The sequence below is a fragment of the Diceros bicornis genome, chromosome 3, assembly GCF_020826845.1.
Source record: "Diceros bicornis minor isolate mBicDic1 chromosome 3, mDicBic1.mat.cur, whole genome shotgun sequence".
In the NCBI taxonomy this organism is placed as follows: domain Eukaryota; kingdom Metazoa; phylum Chordata; class Mammalia; order Perissodactyla; family Rhinocerotidae; genus Diceros; species Diceros bicornis.
In genome coordinates, this window is record NC_080742.1 from 18227494 (window position 1) to 18239095 (window position 11602).

The 11602-nt window shown below is 35.9% G+C and overlaps 1 protein-coding gene across 5 annotated transcripts in view; it reads left to right on the forward strand.

Annotated features, from left to right (window-relative positions):
- Nucleotides 1–10067, forward strand: part of CD36 (CD36 molecule) — an 83312-nt gene extending 73245 nt beyond the window's left edge. For all 5 annotated transcript variants that reach the window (XM_058524343.1, XM_058524323.1, XM_058524305.1 and 2 more), the window contains 2 exons: nt 6427–6591; nt 9060–10067. In XM_058524343.1, the coding sequence (XP_058380326.1) occupies nt 6427–6591 (165 nt within the window). In that variant the 3' untranslated portion in view covers nt 9060–10067. The remainder of the gene's footprint in view (nt 1–6426; nt 6592–9059) is intronic.
- Nucleotides 10068–11602: the final 1535 nt, after the last annotated feature.

Here is an 11602-nt window from a genome sequence, read left to right on the forward strand (position 1 = left end):
GTTGATTTCAGGTTCATTGGATAGATACTCAGTAGTGGGATAGCTGGATCATAGGTATTTCTGATCATAAGGTATTTCTATTTTTAATTTTTTGAGGAATCTCCATAAATTTTCCATAGAGGCTGTATCAGTTTGCATTCCCACCAGCAGTGAATTAGGGTTCCCATTTGTCCACAATCTTTCGAACATTTGTTGTTACTTGTCTTGGTGATTATAGCCATTCTAACGGGTGTAAGGTGATATCTTACTATAGTTTTGATTTGCATTTCCCTGATGATTAGTGATGTTGAACATATTTTCATATGCCTATTGGGGCCATTTGTATATCTTCCTTGGGAAAGTATCTGTTCATATCCTTTGCCCATTTTTTGATCGGGTTGTTTTTTTGTTGTTCAGTTGTGTGAGTTCTTTATATATTATGGAGATTAACCCCTTGTCGGATATATGATTTGCAAATATTTTCTCCCAGCTGGTGGGTTATCTATTCATTTTGATCCTAGTTTCACTTGCTTTGTAGAAGCTCTTTAATCTGATGAAGCCCCACTTGTTTATTTTTTCTTTTGTTTCCCTTGTCCGAGTAGACATGGAATCCAGAAAGATCCTTTTATGACCAGTCTCAGATAGTGTACTGCCTATATTTTCTTCCAGGAGTTTTATAATTTCAGGTCTCACCTTCAGGTCTCTGATCTATTTTGAGTTGCTTTTTGTGTATGGCGAAAGAAGATGGTCTACTTTCATTCTTTTGCATGTAGCTGTCCAGTTTTCTCAGCCCCATTTATTGAAGAGACTTTCCTTTCTCCATTGTATGTTTTTAGCTCCTTTGTCGAAGATTAGCTGTCCATAGATGTGTAGTTTTATTTCTGGGTTTTCAATTCTGTTCCATTGATCTGTGTGTCTGTTTTTGTACCAGTACCACTCTTTGTGTGTGTGTGTGTGTGTGTGTGAGGAAGATCAGCCCTGTGCTAACATCTGCCAATTCTCCTCTTTTTTTGCTGAGGAAGACTGGCCCTGGGCTAACATCCGTGCCCATTTTCCTCCATTTTATATGGGATGCCAACACAGCATGGCTTGCCAAGCGGTGCGTCAGTGTGCGCCCGGGATCTGAACCAGCGAACCCCAGGCCACCGCAGCGGAGCGCGCGTACCCAACCGCTTGTGCCACCTGGCTGGCCCCAGTACCACTCTGTTTTGATTACTATTGCTTTGTAGTATACTTTGAAGTCAGCGATTGTGATGCCTCCAGCTTTGTTCCTTTTTCTCAGTATTGCTTTAGCTATTCGGTCTTTTGTTGCCCCATATGAATTTTAGTATTCTTTGTTCTATTTCCGTGAAGAATGTCTTTGGGATTCTGATTGGGATAGCATTGACTCTGTAGATTGCTTTAGGTAATATGGACATTTTAACTGTTTCTTCTTCCAATCTACGTGCATGGGATATTTTTCCATTTCTTTACGTCATCAGCAATTTCTTTCAACAATGTCTTGTAGTTTTCATTGTATAGGTCTTTCACCTCCTTGGTTAAATTTATTCCTAGATATTTTATTCTTTTTGTTGTGATGGTAGATGGGGTTATCTTTTTGAATTCTCTTTCTGTTGGTTCATTATTAGCATATAGAAATGCAACTGATTTTTGTAAGTTGATTTTGTACCCTGCAACTTTGCTGTAGTTGTTGATTATTTCTAATAGTTTTCTGATGGATTCTTTAGGGTTTTCTATATGTAATATCAAGTCATTTGCAAATAGAGTTTCACTTTTTTGTTGCCTATTTGGATTCCTTTTATTCCTTTTTCTTGCCTAATTGCTCTGGCCAAAACCTCCAGTACTACGTTGAATAAGAGTGGTGAGAGTGGGCACACTTGTCTTGTTCCTGTTCTCAGAGGAATGGCTTTCAGTTTTCCCCCATTGAGTATGATGTTTGCTGTGGATATGTTATATATGGCCTTTATTATGTTGAGGTACTTTCCTTCTATACCCATTTTATTGAGAGTTTTTATTATAAATGGATGTTGGATCTTGTCAAATGCCTTCTCTGCATCTCTTGAGATGATCATGTGTTTTTTTTCCTCATTTTGTTAATATGGTGTATCACATTGATTGATTTGCAGATGTTGAACCATCCCTGTGTCCCTGGTATAAATCCCACTTGATCGTGGTGTATGACCTTTTTAATATATTGCTGTATTCGATTTGCCAATATTTTGTTGAGGATTTTTGCATCTATGTTGATCAGCAATATTGGCCTGTAGTTTTCCTTCTTTGTATTGTCCTTCTCTAGCTCTGGTATCAGGGTGATGTTGGCCTTGTAGAATGTGTTAGGAAGTGTTCCATCTTCCTTTATTTTTTGGAATAGTTTGACAAAGATAGGTACTAAGTCTTCTTTGAATGTTTGGTGAAATTCTCCGGAGAAGCCAACTGGCCCTGGACTTGTATTTTTTGGGAGGTTTTTGAGCACTGTTTCCAATCTCTACTTGTGATTGGTCTGTTCAGATTCTCTGTTTCTTCTTGGTTCAGTTTTGGGAGGTTGTATGAGTCTAGGAATTTATCCATTTCTTCTAGATTGTGCAATTTGTTGGCATACAGTTTTTCATAGTATTATCTTATGATCCTTTGTATTTCTGTGGTATCTATTGTAATTTCTCCTCTTTCACTTATAATTTTATTTATTTGAGACTTCTCTCTTTTTTTCTTAGTGAGTTTGCCTAACGGTTTGTCAATTTTGTTTGTCTTCTCAAAGAACCAACTCTTTGTTTCATTGATCCTTTCTGCTGTTTTTTTGGTTTGAATTTCATTTATTTCTGCTCTGATTTTTATTATTTCCTTCCTTCTGCTGACTTTGGGCTTTGTATGTTCTTTTTCTAGTTCTGTTAGGTGTAGTTTAAGGTTGTTTATTTGAAAATTTTCTTATTTGTGAGGGTAGGCCTGTATTGCTATGAGTTTCCCTCTCAGGACCATTTTTGCTGCATCCCATATGAGTTGGTATGGTGTATTTTCATTTTCATTTGTCTCCAGATATTTTTTGATTTCTCCTTTAATTTCATCAATGATCCATTGGTTGTACAGTAGCATGTTGTTTAATTTCCACATCTTTGTCACTTTCCCAGTTATTTTCTTATAGTTGATTTCTAGTTTCATAGCATTATGGTTGGAAATGACGCTTTTTATGATTTCAGTCTTATATTTATAGAGGCTTCCCTTGTTTCCCAACACATGGTCTATCCTTGAGAATTTTCCATGCGCACTTGAGAAGAATGTGTAGTCTGCTGTTTTTGGATGGAGTGCTCTGTATAAGTCTATTAAGTCCACTATTTCCTTATTGACTTTTTGTCTGGATGATCTATCCATTGATGTAAGTGGGGTGTTAAGATCCCGTATTATTATTGTGTTGTTGTTAATATCTCCTTTTAGGTTTTTTAATAGTTGTTTTATGTACTTTGGCGCTCCTGTGTTGGGTACATATATTTTTATAATTGATATGTCTTCTTGGTAGAGTGTCCCTTTTATCATTATATATTGCTCCTCTTTGTCTCTCATTACCTGTTTTATCTTGGAGTCTGCTTTATCTGACATAAGTATGGCAACACCTGCTTTCTTTTGTTTGCATTAGCTTGGAGTATTTTCTTCCATCCTTCGACTCTGAGCCTATGTTTGTCTTCAGAGCTGAGATGTGTTTCCTGAAGGCAGCATATTGTTGGGTCTTGCTTTTCAATCTATCCCACCACTGTGTGTCTTTTGATTGCAGAATTTAATCCATTTACATTTAGGGTGATTATTGATATATGAGGGCTTAATGTTGCTATTTTTTCACTCATTTTCTGGTTCTTTTGAATTTCCTTTGATTCTCATCCCGTGTGTTTCAGACTACCAATTAGTTTGGTAGTTCTGTATGATAATTCTTTTAGTTTTCTCTTTATTTATTGTATGTGACTCTGTTCTGATTATTTGTTTAGTGCTTACCTTGAGATTTCTATAAAAAATCTCATGGATGAGGTAGTCCATTAGCTGATGACCTCTTATTTCCTTCAACTAAGTCAATTTGACTCCTTTCCTCTTCCCCTTCTAAGTTATTGGTGTCACAACTTATTCCATCTTGTGTTGTGAGTGTGTGTTTAAAGTGATGAGGTTATATTAATTTTTGGTGTTTTCCTTCCCTTAATCTTTACTTTTTTTTTTTTTTGTGAGGAAGGTCAGCCCTGAGCTAACATCCATGTCAATCCTCCTCTTTTTGCTGAGGAAGACTGGCCCTGAGCTAACATCCGTGCTGATCTTCCTCCACTTTATGTGGGACGCCGCCACAGCACGGCCTGACAAGCACTGCATCCATGCGCACCTGGGATCCGAACCCGGGCCGCCAGCAGCAGAGCGCATGCACTTAACTGCTATGCCACAGGGCTGGCCCAATCTTTACTTTTTATAATTAAGTGTTTGCTAACCTACTCTGATAGAGAGTTGCAATTTTTCTGATTTTGTCTACGTATTTTTCTCCTTGCTCGAAGCTTTGTATCCTCTTTCTGTTTTTTTTTTTTTTTCCAGGCATGAGGGCCTTTTTGAGCATTTCTTGTAGTGGAGGTCTCATGGCAATGAACTCCCTTAGCTTTTGTTTATCTGGGAAAGTTATATTTCTCCATCACATCTGAAGGATATTTTCACTGGATAGAGTATTCTTGGCTGAAAGTTTTTGTCTTTCAGAATTTTGAATATATCACTCCAGTCTCTCCTAGCCTATAAAGTTTCTGTTGAGAAAGCTGCTGAGAGCCTGATGGGAATTTCTTTGTATGTTAATTTTTTTTTGTCTATCTCCCCTTAATATTGTTTCTTTGTCACTGGCTTTTGCCAGCTTTACCACTATATGCTTTGGAGAGGGTCTTTTCCTGTTGATATATTTAGGCCCTCTATTAACTTCATTCACTGGTATTTCCAGCTCCTTCCCCAGATTTGGGAAGTTCTCAGCTATTATTTCCTTTAACAAGCTCTCTGTTCCTTTTTCCCTCTCTTCTCCCTCAGGAATACCTATAATCCTTATGTTGCATTTCCTAATTGAGTTGGATATTTCTCGGAGAATTTCTTCATTTTTTTTTTTTAGTCTTAGTTCTCTCTCTTCCTCTATCTGGAGAATTTCTGCATTCCTATCCTCAATAATGCTAATTCTTTCCTCCATATTGTCAGCTCTGTTCTTTAAAGATTCCAGATTTTCCTTTATCTCCTCCATTGTGTTTTTCATCTCCAACGTTTCTGATTGGTTTTTCTTTATGGTTTCAATCTCTTTTTTGAAGAAATTCCTGATTTCATTGAATTGTCTATCTGTACTTGTAATTTATTGAGCTTTTTTATGATAGCTATATTGAATTCTCTGTCATTTAGGTTATATATTTCTGTGCCTTGAGGGTTGATTTTCTGTGTGCTCGTCATTTTCCTTCAGGTCTGAAGATTTAATATTATTTTTGTATCATGCCTGCTGATGCTGGCTTGGTTTTCCTTATCCTAAAATTATCTGGTTTCAGTTTCCACCTGCTACCACTGGGTGGGGGTCAAGAGCTGTGTATTCTGAGCTGGCTGTGATCTGGGGGCTCTCAGGCTGATCAGTTGTGCAGCGCTGGGTGTGTGGAGGGGAGGGGCTCTTTCGCCTGCCCAATCCCAGGGCCTTCTCGTTCTTCCCTTGCTATCTGCTCTCCTGGGGTGCTCAGATGTTGACAGCACCCCCACAACAGTTCCGTCTCCTCCATTTGGGATTTTCCCACAGGCTGTGAGAGAACTTGGAGAGTGATGGTTTTCCTGCAGAGGGCTGCCCCTTTCCCCTCTCTCTCTGGGAGCCGTGCGGACCCAAAGTTGCCAACCGAATGGGGAGGAGGAGGATATCTCCTTACCTCTCCCCACTTCCTCTGGGGGTTCCAGCACCTTCTTCTTCAGATGTATGTCTGCGTGGGTCTCTCAGACATTTTTTGTGTTGTGTGTTGTGTGAGTGTCCTTTGTTGGTATGCGAATGTCCTTTTTGTTGTATCTTATCAAGGGAGAGTCTACGGGGAGAGCTCACTCTGCCATGATGCTCTGGAATGTTTTTTAATTTGAGTATTTGGTGGTATCTCATTTTGCTAGCTATCCAAATATTTCCCTGACAATAGTTTCTAGAATTCATATTTTACTTTCCTGGGTAGAATTTGTTGAAAAGGAAAATGTGTGCTGAGAAAAAGTTAATCTAATTAGAAATCTGAATTATAAAGGTTTATAAGAGTGAAAGATGTCTGAGAAACAGCCATATTAAAATTTAAATGATTCATTACAGGGAACAAAAATCAAGAAACTTAACCAAGAGATTGAAATTAATAAGAGAACTAAAAATTCAATAATAAATGTTAGAGAAAATAAGATGAAAATATGCTATTTTGTACCACTAATCTACTCAAATAATGCTAATTATTAACTTGATTACAGACTGGTACCATTGGTGATGAGAAGGCAAACATGTTCAGAAGTCAAGTGACTGGAAAAGTAAGCCTCCTTGGCCTGATAGAAATGATCTTGCTCAGTGTTGGTGTGGTGATGTTTGTTGCTTTTATGATTTCATACTGTGCATGCAGATCAAAGAGAGAAAAATAAGTAAGTACATACCAAAAAAATCTATTGCTTCAGTAACATTAGTTTATATATTACTTGTTTTCATTTTATCAAAGAGGAGCTATAAATTAGGCTGCAAATATTTCCAGACATGTCTAGCCTACTATCGTTTTATATTATATCCTTGAAGTTTTGAGATTCTTAACGTAAATTAAGACATAAATGAAGACTGAATGAGTAAATAAGGCCTATAACTATCAAGCAGATTAATACATTACATCTTTCATTCTGTGAAGAATGGGATAAAAGATGAAATTGTCACTTTTGAAAAATTAGTACATATATAGCTTTTGTGCAAAATTCTGACTTTTCATTTCTCAATTATTTCTAGCTAGTTAATTATTCTAAAAATCACAAATAATTAATTAATCATTTGCTAGGAAAGGGTATGTAAAATGTAAAATGGTAGATATTTAGGGAGCTTCAAATTAATAAGAGAACTAAAAACTCAATAATAAATGTTAGAGAAAATAAGATAAAAATATGCTATTTAAAAAATAAACACTGATGTAATAGAAAAACAGGATTGTTGCATACAGACATCTTGGCTATGCATTGTCCAAAATCAGAGTGTGCACCCTAGATGTTTTATGTGGAACCTTGATGAACAATTAAAATTCATAAGCTAAAATTTGAATATAAGAGTACAAGAGAATAGGAGAAAACAGTATCCAACACAGTAAAACCAAATTACTCAGAATTTGAAGAAAAAAATCTGGTAAATGTGGACAAGATTTGAGTTTTGGCAAAACTGTAGAGGTTCTTCAGGTCTCTGTGTTTTAGATATTAGTGCCTGTGCCCCCTTTTACGTAAAAAGGAATGAATGCCTGACCCTATCTTTCTTAAATGGAAACTTTCTTTAATAATCACAGGTGGCACAGGTGTGGGGAGGATTTTCCACTTACCCATAGTTTCCATCAGCTCCTTTCCCAGGCACCTCAAAAAAAAAAAAAAAAAAAACCCGAAATAAAAGCAACATATATGCTATGAAAATCACAACTTCAAAACAAGTCTTTTTACTGTACTTCCAATCAGACTGTTGACTCTAAGCTGTCTTATATGGAAATTCTGGAGCTGCCACTGATAACTATTGAGCTTTTACTATATGCCAAGATCATACTAAATATTTTACATGAATTATCACATCTAAACCCTAATACAGTTTCATGAGTTTCCAATTTCTGGGGACATTAACAGTGCAAAATTGTCCATTTTCAAAGTGTGAATCAGTCAAATTGAAGATTAAAAAAAAAATAAATTGGAATTTTCAGACCAATATTTCTTTTTTGTGAGATAAATAGCTTGTGTCTAGGAAAGCAACTCAATCTTTTATTCTGACTATTTCTGCCACTATTTGTTCATTGGAAAGAAGATCGCACAATTCTGACTACAATCTATTTGGACACAATGTGTTCAAAATGCTAACCTAATTTAGTCACATTATAATAAATAAAGGAAATATTGCATTACCTTTAAGACCTATCATTAGTCCAGTAACAAACAAATAAGTTATGATTAAACAAAGTAATTCATATGACCATTTATATAACAGAAAAGATCATCCACTGAAAAGCCAAAATGCAACAAACAACTTGTTCTAGTGGGAAAGTATACTTTTCAAAAGGAAGTATAGCAGTTGTTGTAAAAATTTTTCTGTATTATTCTCTATTAAAATTACATGATAAATTTCATCACTGCTTAATGAGCCCTGAATGTCAGATTCCTTGCATACATACATGGCTAAATTAAGGTAAAGAACTGAAAGATTTCCAGAGTGTCTTTGTCAACAAGTATATTAGTTTTGCTTAAACATTTGACTGTTATAAGGAAAAGTTACTGCTCTTTATAAAACTGTTTTTTTTCTTTCTTTTCTACTCTACAAGTAGAGAGGAGAATTTTTCTATGTACTTGATTTACTAGATTTAGAAGAATCACAGATACAGATTTCCTTAAATGAACCTCAATTTTGAATAGCATAAAAATCATGCCTTTGGGCAGGTTTATAAACAATTGAAAACGTAAGGAGATGGATGTGCGAGATGAAATAAAGTATAAGATGGTGGAGCTAAAGTGTGGTTTTACTGAATGGATCACAAAGAGAATAAGCCAATAGTCCTTTCAAAAGCAGTAGTACATGCACCTCTAAATGGAAGATGGTCTGAAGGGACAGCAAAGAGTGGAAAGGCTCATCCAGAGCAGATTTCATTAGCTACCACTCCTTATCTGGCTCTGTGCAGCTCTTGAGACTTCTGGAGCAGCCTTCCATGTATTCTTGAACGGGAACATGATTGCATTACTCATGAAGTCCATCAGAGAACTTGTCTCTGGGGCTTGAGAAATTGGGCTAAATAATAGAAAATATGATATCTTGGATATATAGATTTTGAGTATTACTCATTTTATCTTTCCACTGATTTCTGATGAGTAGTAACATTTCTTCTATTTTCCAGGCAACAAATGAGTCTTTATATTTATGCACCAGCTACAACAGGACCTTTGTGAACATTGACATACAAAATGAAGATTTAATATGCTTTATTTTTGCAAAACACACCTTATCTTGTAGTTGAAGAAACAGTGGGACTTTTTTTTTTTTTGCACTAAGCAGCAGCACATTTCTAAAGGATTACTAAGATGTCATTAAAATCCATACTTTGAACAAAAAAAGCGCCTTTTAAAATTCATCTTATATACAATCAAATTGATTTCATTTTCTACAGACCTGGCTGAAGAATGATCCAAATATTTTTATTTGGTACTGATTCACTTATTGGTTCCCTGGTGGCAAATTCAGCAGAGGAGTAGATGTTCTAAACAAATCCTGGACCCTGAACTTGTCTTCCTCATCAAGGGGAAAACACCATCACCCTCGGCATGGCCTCTGCAACATCCCTGTTCAGTTGCAACAGACCTGTCAGACCATTGGCCCCCAGGACTGTCAGTACCTTGCACTTCATGAGCATCAACTATTTTGAACGACAGTTAAGAATGGAAAATAAATTATTGGCCTATGAGCTATTTCTTACACATTACTTAAGTTTCTTTCTCTGTGGAATCCTTTGTACAGAAACAGCAAGCGTTATAACCGTGTTCTTGCTTTATAACAATATGGGCTTCTATTTTTGTCATGGATTAGCAAATGGACATCATTTTTAGCTCTTTATGTTTAAGGACTTTGTCATTTTCCACTTTCTGCAGCTCTTCTGGAAATCTGAGTAGCTTTTGATCTTCCTACTCAGATACCTACAACTTATGCTTGGCAACTTCAGAATGCTGTGCTAGTATTAAGAGATGTACATGATAATAAAGGAATTATTGTATGGAAGATTACCAAGAGTAGAATGTGCATTAATGGTTATTTGTTGCAATATTTCTTGCTTTCATAAATCACTTCAGAAAGACTGGTTTCAGCTATTAAAAGATGTTCTTCCTTAAATTCCTATGCCTTGCCTAGTTCCTATTGCCTCATGAAATGTTTGTTTACCCTAATTTTCCATCTGAAGTATTCTATCTGAATTCATATTTCTTTACGAATCCGTATTTCCTTCTGAAATATTCTTTCTGAATTCAATCTTGACCACTTTCTTCCAGGCTAATTTTTCAAGCCAACTGGAGGAAAAGCAAAAACATATTTGGTTTCATCCTTTATAGCAGCAGGACTTAAATTCTAGACTGTGAAGGATCTTTCCTTTTTATTAGGAGACATTTATTATTAGATAATCCTGCTTTCTTTAGCAGGGTTCACTTATTGCAGAGAGCACTAGTCCTTCTAAAAAGCTTCTCATAGAAAGGAAAGATGGGCCACATTCTGTCTTGTGTTTTATACACAGAGGTTTATGGAACAAAGTATTAGCAACTGGTTTGTTTGGATACTAAAATTAAGAATAACTTGGTGTCCTCATGTTAGCTGCCAGGGTAAATATTGAAAACCCCAAACCGAGACAACCACCAGTTTGGAATGATCTCTTGAAAATCTGAAGCTACTCAAAGCATACTGATTTAGCATCTTTCCATTTAATTGGGAGGGGGAAAAAATATCCCTGTAAGAAAGAAAGATATTGCCATGTAAGATGAGATTCTAGACATCATCTTCTGATAATTAAGAGAAAAATCTACTCTCTTTGCATTAGGATATTTATAGACAGACATGTTGATCTAAGAGAAATACGAAGGAAATTTCTTTACACAGTTCAGCCCTCCTTAGTTCAAGAACTAAAGTAGAAACTGTTCAAAAGAATTGAGTGAGGAAATACATATCCACCTCACGTGAGATCTGTATATCCAATCAATGACTCACGTTTTAAAATCTTCACACTGAAATGCATCTCATAGTATTTAGGTATCAGGGAAAAGCTTTTGACTTATGTCTCATTAGTATTACTTAACTAAATACATTTATATTCTAATCTTTATCATTCTTCACCATTTTTCTCTAAATTCTATAAAATAATATATGCAAGAAGATAATCCATACACAAAGATAAGTGGATTATATTAAAAATATCCCGTAGGAAAAATAATAGTTTCTCTAAAGAATGGGAGGTAGATTTTTTATATAAAAAACAGGTTTAGCTGTCTATGTGTGTGTGCACGTGTGTGTGCATGCACACACATGTGCTGAAGTGGGAGGGGGGCACTTTTGGGAATGTGTTAGATGTGTAAGTTGTTTTGCCCTAGAGAAAGTGTATGGTGTTCAGGGAGGGTAAACATTTGAATACTTGTAAGTATACACGGATGAATTTGTACACTTTATTCCATAGAAAAACTGCACCATTTGGTAGAGAGGCATGTTTTCATCCCAAACTATGTTTAAGAAGCACAAAAAATATAGTTGTTGTTCATAACGTAAGTCTGAAAATCTATAGCATCTGTAAAGGGGTTAACATACATTAGAGAATCTGTAGTATCTGAAAATGGGTTAATGCTTATTGTTGCTGACAAGTGTATGAAGAGAGAACAATCTATATATATAGCTTTCAGTTCTCAGAAAGAA